Source organism: Thamnophis sirtalis, unplaced genomic scaffold (genome assembly GCF_051295495.1).
Source record: "Thamnophis sirtalis isolate CommonGarterSnake01/CBP01778 unplaced genomic scaffold, rThaSir2_p1.2 scaffold_2, whole genome shotgun sequence".
Taxonomy (NCBI): Eukaryota; Metazoa; Chordata; class Lepidosauria; order Squamata; family Natricidae; genus Thamnophis; species Thamnophis sirtalis.
The window spans coordinates 39,579,723-39,601,925 of NW_028261382.1; the positions used below are offsets into that span (position 1 = coordinate 39,579,723).

Consider the following 22,203-nt stretch of genomic DNA (forward strand, 5'->3'; position numbering starts at 1 on the left):
TTCTCATAAGTAGTAACATTAATCTTACCACTGTGGTAGAATTCATCTGAATTATGCCTGCTAAGCTCTTCCTGAGCTGAGTTAATGTTCTTTGATGACTCTGAGAGCTGGAGTCTCTTTCAGCTAGAGTTTTACAACTTTTTCAACTTTCTTGCCTCCTCCTGCTCTTTCGCCCTTCTGTCCTCCCGCCAATCACCTTTGTTGGGTTTTGATAGAAAATGGAGCTCTGCCCACCGACATTCGTGAGACCTCGCCGTAGCACCTTCCCGAATAAGGGACCAAGGACTTCCAGTCTGATCCACCTGCATTCCCACACCAGGCCTACTGCCACATACCTCCCAGCGGCCAATAAGATCCCACAGATTGGGCCTCCTTCGGATACCGTCAGCCAGACAGTGTCGGCTGGCGGGCCCCCGGAGGAGAGCCTTCTCTGTGGCTGCTCCGACTCTTTGGAATGAGCTACCCCCAGAGATCTGGACCATACCCACTCTCATGGCCTTCAGGGAAGCTGTAAAAACCTGGCTGTTCCAGCAGGCCTGGGGCTGTTGACCTCATTGTTGAGGTCCAGCCCCAACTAGAATGAATGCATGTGGTGTTGTGATTTTAAACTCTCTTTTTCTCTCTTTTTTTTCTCTTCTTTTTTGTAAGCCGCCCGGAGTCCTTTGGGATTGGGCGGCATATAAATTTTGATAATAAATAATAAATAAATAAAGGCGTTAGTCTACTCTAATCTATTCATGTTCTCTAGAGGAAGACCAACTGGGCAATGGTTGCTGGGTGCCATATTTTTTTAACACAAAAGGCAGTCTCACGCATTTCAACATTCCATCGCTTTATCAGATAAAGGCTTATTAAGCTACTGAAGGCAAAAGCAAATGAGCTTCATATTAAGGGCTCAGAGGGAAATTACTGCTTATTTTGCTTTCTTTTGTCTCAGTAGATCAGTGCTAGAGATTTCGGGGTTTTAAATGAAAATGTGAACGTGCTGGGAAGTCTAGAAACATTCAGGCTTCAGACCTGTCAAACTCACACATTGTATGAGAAACAGTCCTTTCTCCTCTTTTTCCGTTGGTGTTATGACGGAAGGTGTGATCACTGATGACTGATGCTGGGGGATATTTGCGTTGGATGCAGGGAGTCTTAAAATCCTGGGTTAGGGCTGCCGTACACCAAGATGATGACTGCTTAGGCGCAATCTTCATGCAATCTTTTTTGGCCAAACAGGACGTGCTCCATTTGGAGGGAACCACACACACAGTCAAGAAAGAAGAAGCATCTCAAGGAAAACGCGATTCTACACTTTTTGTTGTTTGCATGTTAGACTTCTATCTGCAGAGTCAGACAGTGATTTTTATGATCATTATGATTATCACTATTTATTAGCAAGTAAGCCTTCAGTAGGAGTTAAGATCAGGTGCCAAGATGTAGAAAGAATCAAAAGCTCAGTGTGGTCCAGGGCCTCTCTTGCATCAGGTTAAGTGGCTGGAATTCAAAGTTACATTTGCAATGCCTTGTTGCGGTCAAAGTTGGGGAGTTTGTTAAGATGCAGATATTGGAGGTAGTATTGGTGCCGGGAGGGTTTTCAAATTTTCATTCTTTTAAGCTGCCTTTCTTGGTGTCCACGTTGATTCATTGCATTCCAGAGCCTTCTCTGAGAGGATGAAATAGAGTTGTTTTTACATTTTGTCTGTGACAATTAGTGTTATGAGACTTGAAGATTAATAGATGACAAGAATTATTCTTTCTAGGTGTTTGGAGCCTTCATTCCTTGGCAGTGTTCTTGGAATTCAGTTTTAATTGGCATTATTTTTCTTGCAACAGTGTTTTTCATAGGTGTCATCCTATCTCACTACATAATTATATTGTAGCTAATTTAATCAACGCCAGGTGAATGTAAAGGCCCTACCACATTAAATGTTGCTCTTTTGCTCAGTCAAATTATCTCATGGAAGAAGAAAAACCCCAGACAAATTGCAGCCTCATTGAGCCTCATAGGTTTAATACAATTAGGCAGATTCACATCTTTCATCACAACATTAAGACAAGTCGGGCAGCTTCTGTTTCAGTCACATTCACCTTCACAGACTTCCTCACAGTTCTCCACCTCCACCTAGGAAGAATCAAACCCCATGTTCAGAATTTCTCTGTCTGTGGAAGGAAGAAAAACTCAAGTGAGACATGTTGGATTCAGAAGACGTTCCCAAAATGACGTTGGGTGATGATGCCACAGCCCTGAGGGGCTGAGACCTCCTCACAGGGATAGGAGTGATCTACCTTCCATCTTCTCCTGAGGAGAATTTACCTCAGGAAAGAGGAGGAGGAGGGAGAGGGATTATGGAGGAGGAGGAGGAGGAAAGAGCAAAAGAGAAGATGATGGAGGAGGAAGAGGAGGAAAAAGCAAAGACGATGGAAGGAGAGGAGGAGGAGGAGGCAACACTTTCCCGCCAAATCTCAGAACTCCCCGTTTAAGGCGCGAGCCAACCACGCCCCTCGCCAGTGATGTTGCCGCGGCGGCCAATCCCGCGTAGCTCGGCGGACGAAGGTGCCGTGTGGGCGGGACGGACGCTCTGGCGGGCGGAGTAGAGAAGGCGGGAGGGCTCCATAGGAAGGCGGAGGTGGGGGAGGGAGCGGTTCAGCGCGCGCTCGGGGCTTTTGACGTAATTGCTCTCTCTGTAGTATGGAAGTGTGTAGTAGGTAGACAGCCATGCCACACAATGTGGTGGTGGTGTTATTTTTCTTACGCAGCACGCTTTCTTATCAGTCTCCAGTGGATAACTCTGAAGTGTGTCACGTTTCCTGTGTCTTCCACACCCAGTTGACAAAGCTTCTGACAGGAGTGGTGAGACCTCACCACAAAGCTGCATCTGAGGAACCTCAGCTTCTGGGTTGGACACTGGTGGATAACTGGACTTGACAGAAACTCCTTGCTAGGGACTGGTTTCCTAGCCTCACTGGCTGAGCTTCTGTTGGAGCAAAGGCCTTTCATGCTCTGCCTAAACTTCTGTGGTTGAGATGTGTATCCTACCAGCCTCACCTGACTGCTGTGGAACTTACATCCAAGGGAGATGAATGTGTTTTTCTGAGAGCTGACATCATTGGAACGCCAGTGCCTACCATGTCTGTCAAACTAAGCCCCCTGCCAAAGTTGTGTCCTCCCAATTTTGATGGATTTCTTCCTCCCTTTGCTAATTCCCTCTTTTCCCTTGTCCAGAACAGGCATGGCCAGGAGAGCCAGTTTCTTCTCTGGTTTGTTTGCAGTGATTACCTAGTAGTGCTTGAGGATAGTTAAGTGAAAGTCCTTCTCCTGCAGCTGACTAGCATTAATAATGGCTTAAGTTATAGATTCCAGTGCCAATGTGGTGCAATTGTTGAAGGTGCTGGATTAGATGCTAGAGACCATAAATGTTTTTCCTGTTTTAGGCAGGGAAGCCAAGCTGGGTGACTTTGAGCCACTGTAAACCAAAGGAAGGAGGCGTTGGTCCTTAAGGGGCTTTTAAAATGCATTGTGAGAAAAATACATAGACATGGTCAACGGTTGCCGCTCTCATCTTCAAATGAAATTTACCGTCAAGAGTCTGTATTATCAAGAAAATATTTTATTGCAATGACAATTTCTCTGTTCAAATCCTCCACAAACATGGAAATCTGTGCAGCGGGATTAAACTACAAACCAACACTCTAGTTTTGAGTTCCTCTCTGCTTCAGTTCTCTGCCCACTAAATGCTAGCTTAGCAATAGGGTAGGCTCAAAGGAAGGTCTCAGGCCCAGATGTTTGAAGTACAGTCTCCTGGGTAACTCATTTGTCGTGCACGAGAGGGACCGCACGGCTCCTTCCCGAAATCCACCAGGAAATCTGGATTCACACAGAGCCCCCCTTTTTTTGTGTCCACATCGATCTGGAGCATGACTGACCCTTCACTGCAAAGGAAGAAGAATTCAAGGTTAGAAACTATGTGCAATTCCAGTATCAATAGAGAGAAAATAACAAAGTGTTAGAAAGTGAGGACAAGATTGATTTGGCATGTAACACAAGAAAGAAGAAGAACATACCTGGATAGTTGTGGATAGAATTGCTCATCCCACTGTGTATAGAGAGAGTTGGTGACATAAAGCCTTTTCCCATCCAAGCTGAGCTGGAGCGTGTAGGGTCCACCATGTACTCTCCTTCCCTAAGGTGGAAAAAAAGCAAAGACTGGTCAAGAAATATAGGCAGTCCAAGGAGGCTTATATATAGCTCCTTAGTCTAATCTGCGGCAGGAGATTTATTTGTGGGCTTTCAAGAAGTCCCGTAGAAAAGAGAGAATGATTCGTTAACAAGTTTCCTGCAAGTGTCTCAAACCAGGATCATCTTTCTACATGGCCTTGGACCTGGATATCTGCGAGACCGCCTCCTGCCATATAGCAATAGCAATATAGCAATAGCAATAGCAGTAGACTTATATACCGCTTCATAGGCCTTTCAGGCCTCTCTAAGCGGTTTACAGAGAGTCAGCATATTGCCCCCAACAATCTGGGTCCTCATTTTACCCACCTCAGAAGGATGGAAGGCTGAGTCAACCCTGAGCCGGTGAGATTTGAACCGCTGACCTGCTGATCTAGCAGTAGCCTGCAGTGCTGCATTTAACCACTGCGCCACCTTGGCTCTATACCTCCCAACGGCCGATAAGATCTCACAGGCTGGGCCTTCTCTGGGTGCCGTTGATCGGACAATGCCGTCTGGCGACCCCTCGGGGGAAGGCCTTCTCTGTAGCTGCTCCGGCCCTGTGGAACGATCTACCCGCAGAGATCCGGACCCTTCCCAGTTTCTCGGCCTTCCGAAAAGCCACTAAAACCTGGCTGTTCCGGCAGGCCTGGGGCTGTTGACCCCATGAACGAGGTCCAGCCCCATCTAGGTTGAGTGTATGGTGCGCTGCTTTTAAATCTGGTTTTCTCTTTCCCTATATTTTAACTTTCATTTTTACTCTTGTACTTGTAAGTCGCCTGGAGTCCTACGGGATTGGGCGGCATATAAATTTATTAAATTACAATTACAATTACAATTAATGCATGACCTTGAAGAAGCAGGAGAAGAGATGTTGCCTAGGAAACAATGGCCGAAAGGAAGGAGCCACCGGTGGCTTAACAGTCAGAGAAAGAAACTTAGGAAGGACCATACCTAGTGCATCAAGCACTTAAAAGTGGCAGCAGGAATGTTACTTGCAAGATTCTCTTAATGGAGCCTTACAATAAAGTAGAACAGGTTCATCTAGTTGTGTAACCTGGCTGGTTTTCCAGGGAGGGCTGATGCTCAGAAAACGGAGGCTCACCTGGATCACGAGGGGATCTGGTTGGCAGTCCAGCTCTTCATCCTTAACCACAGTCACCACCCCGCCTTTGTTGATGCTGCCTCCTACAAACACCTGCAGGACCCAAAGGGTGGGTTAGTACAGGCCCAAAGACAGTCTCCCCTTCCCCAAGCTAGAGTCTTTCCTGATTGTGGTATCTGGAAGTGGACCCCATCTGAACAGGGGAGTTCTTTGCCAGTAACTGGATTAGCTTTCTGCTTAAACCGACATCCTGGTTCTGATGGTGGAAGACGGGATTTCTGCAATGACCCCAAGACTTCCTCATGGTTGCAGGGCTTTTGGGTGGGTGGGAGCTCACCTGGCCTGTCAGCCGAGGGCAGTGTGGGTCGGTGATGTCATACTGTCGGATATCACCGTGAAACCAGTTGCTCAGGTACAGGAAACGGTCATCCAATGAAATAACGGAGTAAGCGGTGTATGCTGGAGAAGAGGAAATGCCCAGAAATAAGATGGGGAAGAAAGTAGGGTTGCTTAATTCCATGGTATGCAACATTTGCAAGAATTTTTGTCTCCCAAAAAGTTGCAGATCTCCTTCAGCCATGATGAGATTCAGTCTTTTCTCAAAAGAGGCTAAAACTCCTTAAGTTGAAGATGGAGGGTGCAAACCGCCTTTTACATTCCCCTCCAACATAGCCAGTTCTCAGTGTTAAGGCTATATTTAATATTTTAAACTATTGTTGTATCATGTCATAAGCCCTCCTGAGAGCAAAATGGGCCGCATATAAATTCATACGCACGAAGGTAGAGGGTTGAGAGGTAAGAATGAGAACAACAGCTCTTCTGCACTCTTTGTACCTACCTGGCATTTCGGGTAAGTACCACCCGGTGACCGTCTTGTCAGGAATCTGAATTACCTTCTCTGTGATCCATGTCCCATCCTGCAAGAGACACAGGGTTGGTTGGGACCTGTGCAGCTTTTAAAGTCAGCGGGGAAGTCTGGTTTTGCTTACTAACCATATAATTCATTTAATGACCATGGTGATAAATGGTAGATTATCGATATTATGCACTCCTTTTAATACTGCATTATACCTGTTTCTTTTATTCTAAGCTGAAGCCTCAGATGCCAATTCTTTATGATGGAAAGGGGGAGGGGTGGGGTGGAAGAAATTCTACTTATTTTCACCTCCTCCTTGTAAATATGATGTATGGAGCCATTGAAGCAACAGTTCACAAAGCCATGTGGGGAATCTGGGTTGTGCAGCAAGTGGACCGCCAGGGGGATAGAGTCCTCCCCCATATCAATGGACTCAACGAGGCAGTGGGAGGTCCAGTCCCACACATTCAGGCGGCGTCCGAAGTAGTCTACAGAGGAAAGGAGAAGAATCAACTCAACTTCTGGTGAGTACGAACGCCTACTACTAGACGAGGGTATTCAGGGAGGTGTGGAGATTACACTAAGCAGTTCCTTAGAAGGGTGGTGGGCTTTCTCGTGTTAGAGACTCCAAGGAGGCGCTGAGGTGCCATCTCTTGGGGAAGGTGCCCCTCTAGATAGACAAGGGGGTTGGACCAAATAGCCACCAACACCCCCCTCAGTGCCATCCTTCCACAAGGGGTCTTGGGTCCCACTTTAGGTAAGAGTCCAATCTCCCAGACCGATGGACCTTAAGCTCACCTTTCTGTCATCTCACCTTTCCTCAGAAATTCAGGGTTGAAGCGGTCTACAAAAAATTTAGGCCCCCCCAATTCAGTGCTGAATAAGACGTTATGCCTTGGTTTGTACGAGAAGTCGAATCCTAGTGGAGCCTCCTCCCCAGGGCGGTTCCAGGTACCCTTCACTTCCCATGTTTCCGTATCCAGAAGAATAAATGCACCTGTGGTTTGGAGGACAAATGAATTCGAACAGATGTAGGTGATTCCCAGGGCAGGATGGCTGAAAGTAGTTTGCCCCACTCAGAATTGTCCAAGAGGTGGCAATTTCAGGTGTTAGGAGTTTGTGGAGAATGTTTCTCTCCCAATCATCCTAAGTTATGAATGTTCTTGAGTTTTTAATTGTTGTTTTTTATTTTTTTTATTTTATACCCCCTCCCTTCTTATTTGTAAGCCGCCCGGAGTCTTCCGAGAGTGGGCAGCATACAAGTTTTACTAATAAATAAATAATAAATAATAAACATCCCAGCCCCTCAATCTGGACCCCTTTTTGTAAAACAAATCGCCCAGCAGTACCTTTTCCATTGCCAAATAGGTCCCCTACGGAGCTGATCATGACTTCTCCATTGCCCAGAAAGCGTGGGGTGAATAGTGAAGCCACCTTGGTTTTACAGAAGACCTCTCTGGGCTCAATCACCTGCCAAGGTTGGGGAGAGGAAGGAAAAAAATAAAAACTCTTGCACTTTTTTTTCTTTGTAACTCTTCAAATAGCTTGGATTTAAAACCTCCAGAGCCCACCTGAGGTCATTGAAACACAGGGGTTGTTGATAGGAATGTGACAAGGTGAAATAAAACTTTTGAATCATCTCTTGTATAATTGGGTTGTTTGTCAGGATTTCTTTCTATACTGCAATAAATTGAAGATGTGGGAATGGTAAACTGGTTTCTATCCTAAGCTCATCTTGCAAAAGTGGGGTCTTTTCTGTTAAATTATTTTCCTTTTTGTTTAAAATCAACATAAACTCCTCCCTTTGGTTTTATTCCTTTCATTCTATGCGTAATTCTGCTCAGCGATTTTGCAGGGAGACTTGAGAATCACAAAATCACAGGTGTATGCATTTCTTTTTGTTCAGTGTCTGTGGAAATGGATTTTGGCTTGGATCGGTTATGAAAAGGTTAATTGCAAAACTAAGGCAAGGTCAAGGGATCAATTGTGGCTATAATCAGAGGGTTAATGTCCCTTGCACTTCCTCACAGAGTCCTTTGCAAGCCATTTCTCTGGTTTGCACCCTAATAAGATGGGCGGCCGTACCTTGTACAGGCAGGGAGCTTGGGGGTCAGTCCCGATGTCCACCACATAAATCCGTGAGGAGTCGAAACAGGGAAGGACCAGCCAGTTGTGTTCCTTGGTGGTGTCTCCGAAGCTGCTGCTGCTGCAAGCATTCGAACCCAGGAAGAAAAGCTCATCATTAATGTAGGGCATTTGCAGCCGCTGAATAACCTGGTTGGGAAAGATTGGAGAGGCAGAGATTAAACGTGTATTGTTAGGATTAGATTTCTCCCTTTCCCAAAGGTTCATGATCTGCGTATCTTTGGTCGAAGACACCATTTGCAGAACAGAATTTTGTTAGTACAAAGGTCTACTTCTGCTTGATATTTCTCTCTCTGGGCGACAGGGAGGGCATCCGGCCAGTAAACACTCAGCTCCATTCAGTTGCCCAGACTCCACCCCACAAAGGATTATGGGGTGATTAAAAGAAGATGATGAAAACTTTATTTCTGCTTTGTGGAAGAGTGTGTTGGTTGTGGATTGTTACGGACAGAATACGGGTTTCTCTCTGCCGCATAGGATTCTGCGGCACCAGCTAATGATCCTTTAGGCTTCCCTCAGCTCTCATAGTTCCAGCCTCAGCTGCACCTAGTTAAGGTGTCTGTGCATAGATGTAACTAACCGTGACTCTGCTGACACAAAAATGTGAAAATGGCAAATCTTCCTGACGATACTCCTTAGACACCGAGGAATAGAACGACTAGAAACACGCTGGGAGCTGCTGAGATTTGTTGGGCTTGGAACAAAGGAATCCTTAATTTGATTAAAGTAAATTGTTCCCAGGTTTCCAGGTGTTTTGGAAACAGAGAATGTGTCTGAACCTGTTGGTATAAATTTTTCTCGACTTATGACCGCAATGGGAATGCAAGAGACTAAAAAGTGGTCGAAAGAAAAGGAAATCAAACAAGCGTTTGCAACATCGCCCCAAAGGACAGAGTATCCTCGTACTTGGCAATAAGTGGGGGATTTGGGATCCACATCCACCGTGGCCAGATAATCAGGCATTTGGGTCCCCGTCCTGGTTAAGACGCAAAGCACGTACATCAGCTTCTCTGGAGGTCCTAGGGAAAATGTCCACATTTTAGGCTCCTGGGCCTGAACCTGAAAACAGTTCTGTCTTAACTACAACTAGTGTTCACCCATTCTCTTAGGGTATCGGATCAAGCCACGCTGTGGTTGTCATTGGTCAAGGGATTCCGATACCAGATCAGTTGTCCCACGCAAATGGCTCAACTTATTTGCTCCACACACCACAATGAGGCGGCTTAATATGAGGTGTGAGCCAACCCCTCATCTCTGCGGCTGTACTCAACATCTTCCATGGCCTGCTCTCCAGAAGGGGAGGATATCATCCCTTCTTACCTTTCATGGCATCCAAGGGCGTTGGATAGCAACATTCTGGATAGCAACATTCTTCCACCTCTTTAAAAAAGAAGGGAGATTTAGCTTTGGTGCATCAGAAGAAAGAAGGGAGACTCGGGTGTTTCAGGGAAGGTTGCGGACAGGCAGCATTGGTGAAAAAGTCTTTTGCCTCCGGCACAAGAAACGGATTGACTTCCTACCTTTGCTGGACTTCTTCGGAAGTTCCTCCTTGTCATCAATTGTTTGTTGTTTGAGCATTTCTGTCCCTCTCTTTTGCTCTGCCTCTGCTTGCATATCTGAGCTTCCCCTGTTTTCTTACAGACCTTTTATATACCCCATGGGAGCTGAATGACTCTTTCTCTGCGTCCTTTAGGGCTTTTAAAAAACAGAGGCACTAATATCTTTGTTTCATCTTTTCTCATCACACTTTTGATTATATCTTCAGAACAGTTTCTCTGAACCCCCATCGCATTTTGTTAGGTTTGCTGACTCATCAGAATAACTAGATTTACTGAGGAAAAGCAGTTCGGTGTACATTGATAATAACCTGTTGGAGACAGAAGCCCGTAAGGAACAGAAGCTATACAATTTGGGAATAGTTTATGATTTGTGACCTCCCGAGGCACAGTGGTTAGAGTGCAGTACCGTGAGCTAATTCTGCTGACTGCTGGCTGCCAGGAGTTTGAATGTCACCAGGCTGAAGGTTGACTCATCCTTCCAAGGTGGGTAAAATGAGGACCGAGATTGTTGGGGGCAAGAGGCTGATTCTGTAAACTGCTTAGAGAGGCCTGTAAAGCACTGTGAAGCGGTATATAAATCTATTGCAATTGATAGTTGAAGGCTTTGTGAAAGGAATGACGGCCTGCTTGCATGTCACCTGCCGCTCGGGGTAAGACAAAGATTTTTGAGTTGGTTATCATTAAAGGTTCTTTTTCAGAAGACTAGAGTACTTCGTTTTGTTTTATTTTTTTGAAGGCGTTTCGTTTGTCATCCAAGAAGTATCCTAGGTTTTCTTTTATTTCGCAATTTTTATTTTCAGTAGTGGTAACTTCAACCTTATCATTGGCTTTTGAAATTATCCCAGTTTTTGCATTGGGAAGACGGGAAGGAGAGAGAATTAAGAGTTTCTTCTTTTCTGGCAATCATGCTGGAAAAGAACCATGTGGAGAACATTGGGGCTCTGCTCTATGTCTCGGCTAAATTTCAGGAGCTCACCGTTTTTCATTTGGTGGGTCCTTGTTGTGGTTTATTAGCTTTCTTCCGGTTAGGATTGGCATCCCTTCTTTGAATTATCCCTGCAAAGCACTTCCTGTTGCTGAATTACAACCATTCATTGGAGCCTTTGATGACTCCACTGTTGTTTTACAACTTTCTCTTAACCCCTCCTGCTCTTCATAAAGATTTTACCTTTCTACCCTCTTGTCTATGACCTTTGTTTGATAGAAAACGGAGCTCTGCCCAGCAACATTCATGGGACTTTGAGGTATCACCGTGCCGAATGTGGGAGAAAAAACTCAGTCGGATCCCTCGGCATTCCCATACCAGACAAGGGGGTTAATCTAAGTGATCTCCAAAGCCCCTTTTCCAACCCTCACATTCTACGGACTTGGACTGTACAAAATTTGATTCAAGTTCCGTGGGGGAAGCTCAACCAAGCAATGGTTAACCTCGCACATTCCAAAGTTCTGCATCAAATAAAGGCTTGTCAAGCAACTGAATGTGAAAGCAAACCAGTTTCATGTTAAGAGTATAAGGAGAAATTACTGCTTATCTGGCTTTCGTTTATCTTGCTGATTAATTAAACTGCTTAAAATGATAATGTGAACACAGAGAGGAGCCTTAGAGCCCTTGGCGTTTCACTTTCAAATGGGACAGACTCACAAACTACAAGAGAAACTATCCTTCCTCCTCCTTTGCCACCTGCCCTTAGTGTTGTGACTGAAGGTGTGACCTCAGGTGGTTCCTGATGGCTGGTGGCTATTAGTTGGAGTTGCCTAAAAATCCTGGATTAGGGCTGTCCCACAACCAGGTGATGGCTGGGCTTGGGCACAATGTGTGAGCGCCCCCTTGTGGCAGAACATGGCATTATTCCCCCTTCTGGGCGGAGATGCAGATGGGAGCAGACAAGAAAGAAGTACGGTAGCATCTCAAGGAAAAACACTGTACTCTTTGCACGATAGCCTTCTTTTTTCAGAGAGAAATGTTGTGACTTCTTCATAATTCTCTGTGATCCTCTGTCTCCACCTGGGAAGAGTCAAACTCTTCAGAATTTCCCCGTCTGTGGAAGGGAGAAAAACTCAAGTGAGACATGTTGGATTCAGAAGACCTTTTTAAAATGACGTTGAGTGAGGTGGTGGTTGTCACAACCCTGTGAGGCTGAGGGGGTTACGAGTGATCCACCTTCCATCTTCTGCTGAGGAGAATTTACCTCAGGAAGGAGGAGGAAGAGGGATTATGGAGAAGGAAGATAAAAAGGAGATGAGGTAGAGGAGAAAAAAGAAAAGGAGAAGATGGAGGAAGAGGAGGATAATGAAAAGGAGAAGACGATGGCGGAGGAAGAGGAGGAAAAAACAGGGACGATGGAACTAAAAAAGGAGGAGGCAACACTTTCCCTCCAAATCTCAGAACTCCCCGTTTCAGGCGCGCGCCAACCAGGCAACCACGCCCCTCGCCAGTGATGTTGCCACGGCATCCAATCCGCGCGTCGCTCGGCGGACGAAGGTGCCGTGTGGGCGGGGCGGCCGCTCTGGCGGGCGGAGTAGAGAAGGCGGGAGGGCTCCATAGGAAGGCGGAGGTGGGGGAGGGAGGGGTTCAGCGCGCGCTCGGGGCTGTTGACATAATTGCTCTCTCTGAGGAATGGAAGTGTGCAGTAGGTAGACAGCCATGCCCCACAATGTGGTGGTGTTATTATTTTTCTTAGGCAGCACGCTGTCTTATCAGTCTCCAGTGGGTAACTCTGAAGTGTGCCACGTTTCCTGTGTCTTCCACACCCAGTTGACAAAGCTTCTGTCAGGAGTGGTGAGACCTCACCACAAAGCTGCATCTGAGGAACCTCAGCTTCTGGGTTGGACACTGGTGAATAACTGGACTTGAGGGAAACTCCTTGCTAGCGACCAGTTTCTCGCCTCACTGGCTGAGCTTCTGTTGGAGCAAAGACCTTTCATGCTCTGCCAAAACCTCTGTGGTTGAGATGTGTATCCTACTAGCCTCACCTGACTGCTGTGGAACTTACATCCAAGGGAGATGAATGTGTTTTTCTGAGAGCTGACATCATTGGAACGCAGTGCCTACCGTGTCAGTCAAACTAAGCCCCCTGCCAAAGTTGTGTCCTCCCAATTTTGAGGAATTCTTCCTCCCTTTGCTGATTCCCTCTTTTCCCTTGTCCAGAACAGGCATGGCCAGGAGAGCCAGTTTCTTCTCTGATTTCTTTGCTGTGGTTACCTAGTAGTGATTGAGGATAGTTAAGTGGAAATCCATCTCCTGCAGCTGACTAGCATTAATAATGGCTTAAGTTATAGATTCCAGTGCCAATGTGATGCAATTGTTGAAGGTGCTGGATTAGATGCTAGAGACCATAAATGTTTTTCCTGTTTTAGGCAGGGAAGCCAAGCTGGGTGACTTTGAGCCACTGTAAACCAAAGGAAGGAGGCGTTGGTCCTTAAGGGGCTTTTAAAATGCATTGTGAGAAAAATACATAGACATGGTCAACGGTTGCCGCTCTCATCTTCAAATGAAATTTACCGTCAAGAGTCTGTATTATCAAGAAAATATTTTATTACAATGACAATTTCTCTGTTCAAATCCTCCACAAACATGGAAATCTGTGCAGCGGGATTAAACTACAAACCAACACTCTAGTTTTGAGTTCCTCTCTGCTTCAGTTCCCTGCCCACTAAATGCTAGCTTAGCAATAGGGTAGGCTCAAAGGAAGGTCTCAGGCCCAGATGTTTGAAGTACAGTCTCCTGGGTAACTCATTTGATGCGCACGAGAGGGACCCCACGGCTCCTTCCCGAAATCCACCAGAAAATCTGGATTCACACAGAGCCCCCCTTTCTTTGTGTCCACGTCGATCTGGAGCATGACTGACCCTTCACTGCAAAGGAAGAAGAATTCAAGGTTAGAAACTTTGTGCAATTCCAGTATCAACAGAGAGACAATAACAAAGGAGTAGAAAGTAAGGAGAAGATTGATCTGGCATGTAATACAAGAAAGAAGAAGAACATACCTGGATAGTTGTGGATAGAATTGCTCATCCCATGGTGTATAGAGAGAGTTGGTGACATAAAGCCTTTTCCCATCTAAGCTGAGCTGGAGCATGTATGGTCCACCATGTACTCTCCTTCCCTAAGGAGGAAAAAAAGCAAAGACTGGTCAAGAAATATAGGCAGTCCAAGGAGGCTTATATATAGTTCCTTAGTCCAATCTGCAGCAGGAGATTTATTTGTGGGCTTTCAAGAAGTCCCATAGAAAAGATTGAGAATGATTTGTTAACAGGTTTCCTGCAAGTGTCTCAAACCAGGATCATCTTTCTACATGGCCTTGGACCTGGATATCTGCGAGACCGCCTCCTGCCACATACCTCCCAACGGCCGATAAGATCTCACAGGCTGGGCCTTCTCCGGGTGCCGTCGACCGGACAATGCCGTCTGGCGACCCCTCGGGGGAGGGCCTTCTCTGTAGCTGCTCCGGCCCTGTGGAACGATCTACCCGCAGAGATCCGGACCCTTCCCACTTTCTCAGCCTTCCGAAAAGCCACTAAAACCTGGCTGTTCCGGCAGGCCTGGGGCTGTTGACCCCATGAACGAGGTCCAGCCCCATCTAGGTTGAGTGTATGGTGCACTGCTTTTAAATCTGGTTTTCTCTTTCCCTATATTTTAACTTTCATTTTCACTCTTGTACTTGTAAGCCGCCCGGAGTCCTATGGGATTGGGCGGCATATAAATTTATTAAATTACAATTACAATTACAATTAATGCATGACCTTGAAGAAGCAGGAGAAGAGATGCTGCCTAGGAAACAATGGTCGAAAGGAAGGCGCCACCGGTGGCTTAACAGTCAGAGAAAGAAACTTAGGAAGGACCATACCTAATGCATCAAGCACTTAAAAGTGGCAGCAGGAATGTTACTTGCCAGATTCTCTTAATGGAGCCTTACAATAAAGTAGAACAGGTTCATCTAGTTGTGTAACCTGGCTGGTTTTCCAGGGAGGGCTGATGCTCAGAAAAGGAGGCTCACCTGGATCACGAGGGGATCTGGTTGGCAGTCCAGCTCTTCATCCTTAACCACAGTCACCACCCCGCCTTTGTTGATGCTGCCTCCTACAAACACCTGCAGGACCCAAAGGGTGGGTTAGTACAGGCCGAAAGACAGTCCCCCCTTCCCCAAGCTAGAGTCTTTCCTGATTGTGGTATCTGGAAGTGGACCCCATCTGAACAGGGGAGTTCTTTGCCAGTAACTGGATTAGCTTTCTGCTTAAACCGACATCCTGGTTCTGATGGTGGAAGAAGGGACTTCTGCAAGGACCCCAAGACTTCCTCACAGTTGCAGGGCTTTTGGGTGGGTGGGAGCTCACCTGGCCTGTCAGCCGAGGGCAGTGGGGGTCGGTGATGTCATACTGTCGGATATCGCCGTGAAACCAGTTGCTCAGGTACAGGAAACGGTCATCCAATGAAATAACGCAGTAAGCGGTGTACGCTGGAGAAGAGAACGTGCCCAGAAACAAGATCAGGAAGAAAGTAGGGTTGCTTAATTTCCTGGCATGCAACATTTGCAAGAATTTTTGTCTCCCAAAAAGTTGCAGATCTCTTTCAGCCATGATGTGATTCTGTCTTTTCTCAAAAGTGGCTAAAACTCCTTAAGTTGAAGATGGAAGGTGCAAACCGCCTTTTACATTCCCCTCCAACATAGCCAATTCTCAGTGTTAAGGCTATATTTAATATTTTACACTATTGTTTTATCATGTCATAAGGCCTCCTGAGCCTCATGAAAGCAAAATGGGCCGCATATAAATTCATACGCACGAAGGTAGAGGGTTGAGAGGTAAGAATGAGAACAACAGCTCTCCTGCACTCTATGTACCTACCTGGCATTTCGGTTAAGTACCACCCGGTGACCGTCTTGTCAGGAATCTGAATTACCTTCTCTGTGATCCATGTCCCATCCTGCAAGACACACAGGGTTGGTTGGGACCTGTGGAGCTTTTAAAGTCAGTGGTGAAGTCTGGTTTTCCTTACTAACCATGTAATACACTTAATGACCATGGTGATAAGTGGTAGATCATCGATATTATGCACTCCTTTTAATACTGCATTATGCCTGGTTCTTTTATTCTAAGCTGAAGCCTCAGATGCCAATTCTTTATGATGGAATGGGCGGGGGGGGGGTGGGGTGGAAGAAATTCTACTTGTTTTCACCTCCTCCTTGTAAATATGATGTATGGAGCCATTGAAGCCACAGCTCACAAAGCCATGTGGGGAATCTGGGTTGTGCAGCAAGCGGACCACCAGGGGGACAGAGTCCTCCCCCATATCAATGGACTCAACAAGGCAGTGGGAGGTCCAGTCCCACACATTCAGGCGGCGTCCGAAGTAGTCTGCAGAGGAAAGGAGAAGAATCATCTCAACTTCTTCTGGTGAGTAGGAACGCCTCCTGCCAGAGGGTACTCGGGAGGATGTGGAGAGTTTCCTTAGAAAGGTACTGGGCTTGCTCATGTTGGAGACCTCCAAGCAGAACCTGAGGTGCCCACCTCCTGAGGAAGAGCTAACTCTGGATGGACAAGAGGGTTGGGCTGGATGGTCACCAACAGTCCTTCAGTGTGATCCTTTTGCAAAGAATCTTCGCTCCGTCCCTCGGTTGAAGTGCAGCCCGCATGGGTTTTGAATTCCAATGAGTCATAAGATCACGCAGTGCTCTAGCAACTCACCTTTCCTCAGAAATTCAGGGTTGAACCCGTCTACAACAAATTTGGGGATCCCCACTTCAGTGCTGAATAAGACGTTATGCCTTGGTTTGTACGAGAAGTCAAATCCTTGTGGAGCCTCCTCCCCAGGGCGGTTCCAGGTACCCTTCACTTCCCATGTTTCCGTATCCAGAAGAATAAATGCACCTGCGGTTTGGGGGACAAATGAATTCGAACAGATGTAGGTGATTCCCAGGGAAGGTTGCCTGAAAGTGGTTTGCCCCACTCAGAATTGTCCAAGAGGTGGGAATTTCAGGTTTTAGGAGTTTGTGGAGAATGTTTCTCTCCCAACCTCTTTTGAGCAACATCACAGCCCCTCAATCCCCCTTTTTGGAAAACAGATCATCCAGCAGTACCTTTTCCATTGCCAAATAGGTCCCCTATGGAGCTGATCATGACTTCTCCATTGCCCAGAAAGCGTGGGGTGAATAGTGAAGCCACGTTGGTTTTACAGAAGACCTCTCTGGGCTCAATCACCTGCCAAGGTTGGGGAGAGGAAGGAAAAAAATAAAAACTCTTGCACTGCAGTTCCATTTTTGTCTTTGCAACTCTTCAAATAGCTTGGATCTAAAACCTCCAGAGCCCACCTGAGGTCAGTGAAACACGGGGGCTTTTGATAGGAATGTGACAAGGTGAAATAAAACATTTGAAAATTAATGTGACATCTCTTGCATAATTAGGTTGTTTGTCAGGATTTCTTTCTATACTGCAATAAATTGCAGATGGCAAACTGGTTTCTATCCTAAGCTCATCTTGCAAAGATGGGCGGCCGTACCTTGAACAGGCAGGGTGCTTGGGGGTCAGTCCCGGTGTCCACCACATAAATCCGTGAGGAGTTTAAACAGGGAAGGACCAGCCAGTTGTATTCCTTGGTGGTGTCTTTGAAACTGCTGCTGCAAGCATTCGAACTCAGGAAGTGAAGCTCATCATTAATGTAGGGCATTTGCAGCCGGTGAATAACCTGGTTGGGAAAGATTCGAAGGGCAGAGATTAAACATGTATTGTTAGGATTAGATTTCTCCATTTCCCAAAGGTTCATGATCTGCGTATCTTTGGTTGAAGACACCATTTGCAGAACAGAATTTTCTTAGTAGAAAGGTCTTCTGCTTGATATTTCTCTCTGTGGGCGACAGGGAGGGCATCCGGCCAGTAAACACTCAGCTCCATTCAGTTGCCCAGACTCAGGTGCCTGTGCATAGGTGTAACTGACCGTGACTCTGCTGACACAAAAATGTGAAAATGGCAAATCTTCCTGACGATACTCCTTAGACACCGAGGAATAGAACGACTAGAAACATGCTGGGAGCTGCTGAGATTTGTTGGGCTTAGAACAAAGGATTCCTGTAATTTGATTAAAGTAAATTGTTCCCAGGTTTCCAGGTGTTTTGGAAACAGAGAATGTGTCTGAACCTGTTGGTATAAATTTTTCTCGACTTATGACCGCAATGCGAATGCAAGATACTAAAAAGTGGTCGAAAGAAAGGGAAACCAAACAAGCGTTTGCAACATCGCCTCAAAGGACAGAGTATCCTCGTACTTGGCAATAAGTGGGAGATTTGGGATCCACATCCACCGTGGCCAGATAATCGGGCATTTGGGTCCCCGTCCTGGTTAAGACGCAAAGCACGTACATCAGCTTCTCTGGAGGTCCTAGGGAAAATGTCCACATTTTAGGCTCCTGGGCCTGAACCTGAAAACAGTTCTGTCTTAACTACAACTAGTGTTCACCCATTCTCTCAGGGTATCGGATTAAACCACGCTGTGGCCCAAGTCATTGGTCAAGGGATTCCGATACCAGATCAGTTGTCCCACGCCAAATGGCTCAACTTATTTGCTCCACACACCACAATGAGGCGGCTTAATATGAGGTGTGAGCCCACCCCTCATCTCTGCGGCTGCACTCAACATCTTCTTCCCTGGCCTGCTCTCCAGAAGGGGAGGATATCATCCCTTCTTACCTTTCATGGCATCCAAGGGCGTTGGATAGCAACATTCTGGATAGCAACATTCTTTCCCCTCTTTAAAAGAAGAAGAAGAGAGATTTAGCTTCGGTGCATCAGGAGAAAGAAGGGAGACTCAGGTGTTTTACGGAAGGTTGCTGACAGGCAGCCTTGGTGAAAAAGTCTGTTGCCTCCGACACAAGAAACGGATTGACCTCCTACCTTCGCTGGGCTTCTTCGGAAGTTCCTTCTTGTCATCTCTTGTTCGTTGTTTGAGCATTTTTGTCTCTCTCTTTTGCTCTGCCTCTGCTTGCATACCTGAGCTTCCCCTGTTTTCTTACAGATGTTTTATATACCCCATGGGAGCTGAATGACTCTTTCTCTGCGTCCTTTGGGGCCCTAATTTCTTTGTTTTATCCTTTCTCACACTTGATTATATCTTCAGAAGAGTTTATCTGAACCCTCATCACATCTTCCTGTTTGTTAGGTTTACTGACTCATCAGAATAACCAGATTTACAGGGGAAAAAGCAATTCAGTGCACATTGAGAATAACCTGTTGGAGACAGAAAGGCCGTAAGAAACAGAAGCTATAAAATTTTGGGATGGTATTATGATTTGAGAGCCACGGAGGCGCAGTGGTTAGAGTGCAGTACCGCAAGCTAATTCTGCTGACTGCTGGCTGCCAGGAGTTCTAATGTCACCAGGCTGAAGAGTGACTCATCGTTCCAAGGTTGGTGAAATCAGGACCCAGATCGTAGGGGGCAAGAGGCTGATTCCGTGAAGCGGTATATAAGTCTATTGCTATTGATATTTGAAGGCTTTGTGAAAGGAATGAAGGCCTGCTTGCATGTCACCTGCCGCTCGGGGTAAGTCAAAGATTTTTGAGTTGGTTATCATCAAAGGTTCTTTTTCAGAAGACTAGGGTACTTTTTGTTTTATTTTTTTCAAGATGTTTTGTTTGTCATCCAAGAAGCATCCTTGGTTCTCATTTCTTTTGCAGTCTCGAGAAGTTAGAATTGCATCTGTTGCTGACGTTCTCCAAATTCCTAGAAAGCTCTGTGCCTCATATCATGGGTCCAGCAAGCACCATCAGCTGCATCCTAACCTAGACCACTTTTATTTTCAGTAGTGGTAACTTCAACCTTATCATTGGCCTTTGAAATTATCCCAGTTTTTGCATTGGGAAGACAGGAAGGAGAGAGAATTAAGAGTTTCTGCTTTAATGGCAATCAAGCTGGAAAAGAACCATGTGGAGAACATTGGGGTTCTGCCCTACGTCTCGGCTAAATTTCACGAGCTCACTGTTTTTCATTTGCTGGGTCTTTGTTGTGCTTTATTAGCTTTATTCTGGTTAAGATTGGCGTCCCTTCTCTGAATTATGCCTGCTAAGCACTTCCTGTTGCTGAGTGGCAGCCATTGGTTGGAGCCTTTGATGACTCTGCTGTTGGAATTTCAGAAGTGATTAACTGAGTCTGAACCTCCCATTCCTCCCTCTTTCAACCTCTTTTTTTTCCAGCTCTGCCTTCTTAGCTGGAGTTTTACAACTTTTTCTCATCCCCTTCTGGTCTCTGACCTTTGTTGGGTTTATTAGAAAACGGAGCTCTGCCACCAACATTCAAGGGCGTTCGAGGTATCACCATCCCAAATGTAGCAGCAAGGACTCCAAGTCAGATCCCTCGGCATTCCCACGCCAGACAAGTGTGTTAATCTAAGTGATCTCCAAAGCCCCTTTTCCAACCCTCGCATTCTACGGACCTAGACTCTGTTCAATTCAAGTTCTGTGGAGGAAGCCCAACCGGGCAATGGTTAACCTCGCGCATTCCAAAGCTCCATCGTTTTATCAAATAAGGGCTTGTCAAGTGACTGGAAAGCAAAGCAGTTTCACGTTAAGGATAGAGGTGGATAGAGCGGCTTATCTGGCTTTCGTTTGTCTTGCTGATGAATTAAACTGCTTAAAATGAAAATGTGAACACCAAGAGGAGGAGCCTTAGAGCCCTTGGCATTCCAACGGGACAGACTCACAGACTGCAAGAGGAACTGTCCTTCCTCCTCCTCTGCCACCTGGCCTATTGTAGCTGAAGGTGTGACCGCAGGTGGCTCCTGATGGCTGATGGCTATTAGTTGGGGTTGCTTAAAAGTCCTAGCAACTAAAAACCACCCCAAAGACAAAGAAATGCAAGAAAGCAAAATCGCTGTCTGAGGAACCAACGTGAGCTTGAATGAACTCCAGAGGATGGTAGAGAACAGGAAAGCCTGGAGCTGGAGGTGGAATTCAGCAGGTTCTGACCATTTCTGGAGAACCGGTAGTGGAAATTTCGAGTAGTTCATAGAACCGGTAAATACCACCTCTGGCTGGCCACGCCCCTTCTATTCTCTGCCTCCCGAGTCCCAGCTAATTAGAAGGACATGGAGATTTTACAGTATCCTTCCCCTGCCACACCCACCAAGCCACGGCCACAGAACCGGTAGTAAATTTCGAATCCCACCAGTGGCCTGGAGGAACGTTGTCCATGGGGTCGCAATGGGTCAGACGCGACTTCGCAACTAATAACAACAAAAAGTCCTGGATCAACCAGGTGACAGCTGTGCTTGGTCACAGTGTGTGAGCGCCCCCTTGTGGCAGAACAGGGCATTTCCCCCCATGTGGAGGGAGCCACACACAGGAGCAGGCAAGGAAAAAAAGCAATTCCTAACTCTTCGTTGTTTGCTAAAAAGAATCTATGACTCCTGCTACAATGGGTTAATTTATAAGTCTTCAGGATAGGAATGGGAGGCTAGTTGCCCAGATGCAGAAGGAATCAAAACTTCCTGAGCTGGACTAGAAGACCTCCCTTCCGACTCTTCTTCTGTTAAAACCTCAGTGAGGATTCTTTTGCATCAGGCTAAATGGCCAGATTTAAAGTCCACTTTTTGGTGTCCCCTGGTGCTTAGGGTTTTTCTAGGAGAAAATTAAGCCAAGTTTGATTCCTTCATAAATTAACTAGCCAGAGCTTCTGTTGGAGCCTAAAGGCCAACCATGTTTTGTCTCAACTTCTGTGGTTCAGATGTGTGTTCTTACCAACCTCCTCTGACTGCCCTGAAACCTACGTTGAGTGCAGTTGAACTGGACTTAACTCAAGAGCATTCATTTTCAAATCTGACACGATAGAAATGTAATGCGCACAAAGAGGCAGAACTGTCACCATGTAATTCCTTCCCCAAGCTATTAATATCCTCGTGGGTGGAACAGATTGATGTGTTTAATAATTCGTCTTCCTCTTCTTGGCCGGCTGTTTGCATTTGCTCCTTCCCTGCCTTCTGGCAGATGCCAGGAACAACCTCGGCTCCCATTTAACGCAGAAAAGTCCTTTCTAGAACAGGGTTGCCAAAATCTGGGTAACCAGGAAAACCAGCAGAGAGCCAGCTTGTTCTCCGATCCGTTGGCTGTGATTACCTGGCAGTGCCTCAGAAAGGGGAAAATCCCTCTCCTGCAGCTAACATTAATTATGGCCCAAGTCAGGGGTCTCCAAACTTGGCCACTTTTAAGACTTGTGGACTTCAATTCCCAGAATTCCCTTGTGGCTGGCTGGGGAATTCTGGGAGTTGAAGTCCACAAGTCTTAAAAGTGGCCAAAGTTGGAGCCCTCCAAGGCTGGCTGGGGAATTCTGAGAGTTGAAGTCCACAAGTCTTAAAGTT

At 46.2% G+C, this 22,203-nt stretch overlaps 2 protein-coding genes across 2 annotated transcripts; both read right to left on the reverse strand.

The window, feature by feature from the left end:
• Positions 1-3,758: 3,758 nt before the first annotated feature.
• LOC148048640 (methanethiol oxidase-like) lies at positions 3,759-9,649 on the reverse strand. Its single transcript, XM_087707638.1, has 11 exons — positions 9,628-9,649; positions 9,214-9,326; positions 8,248-8,436; positions 7,512-7,632; positions 6,977-7,159; positions 6,472-6,650; positions 6,145-6,223; positions 5,644-5,765; positions 5,307-5,399; positions 4,051-4,169; positions 3,759-3,918 (listed from the first exon to the last, which is right to left on the reverse strand). Exons 1-11 carry the CDS (start codon positions 9,632-9,634, stop codon positions 3,759-3,761), a joined length of 1,365 nt encoding a protein of 454 aa, XP_087563764.1. The 5' UTR covers positions 9,635-9,649.
• A 3,671-nt stretch (positions 9,650-13,320) lies between these two features.
• On the reverse strand, positions 13,321-18,827 carry LOC148048641 (methanethiol oxidase-like). The gene is made up of 12 exons (XM_087703683.1): positions 18,749-18,827; positions 18,545-18,604; positions 18,124-18,236; positions 17,362-17,547; positions 16,943-17,063; positions 16,551-16,733; positions 16,042-16,220; positions 15,711-15,789; positions 15,201-15,322; positions 14,864-14,956; positions 13,854-13,972; positions 13,321-13,721 (listed from the first exon to the last, which is right to left on the reverse strand). The coding sequence occupies exons 1-12, from the start codon at positions 18,804-18,806 to the stop codon at positions 13,562-13,564; spliced, it is 1,473 nt and encodes a 490-aa protein (XP_087559809.1). The 5' UTR covers positions 18,807-18,827; the 3' UTR covers positions 13,321-13,561.
• Positions 18,828-22,203: the final 3,376 nt, after the last annotated feature.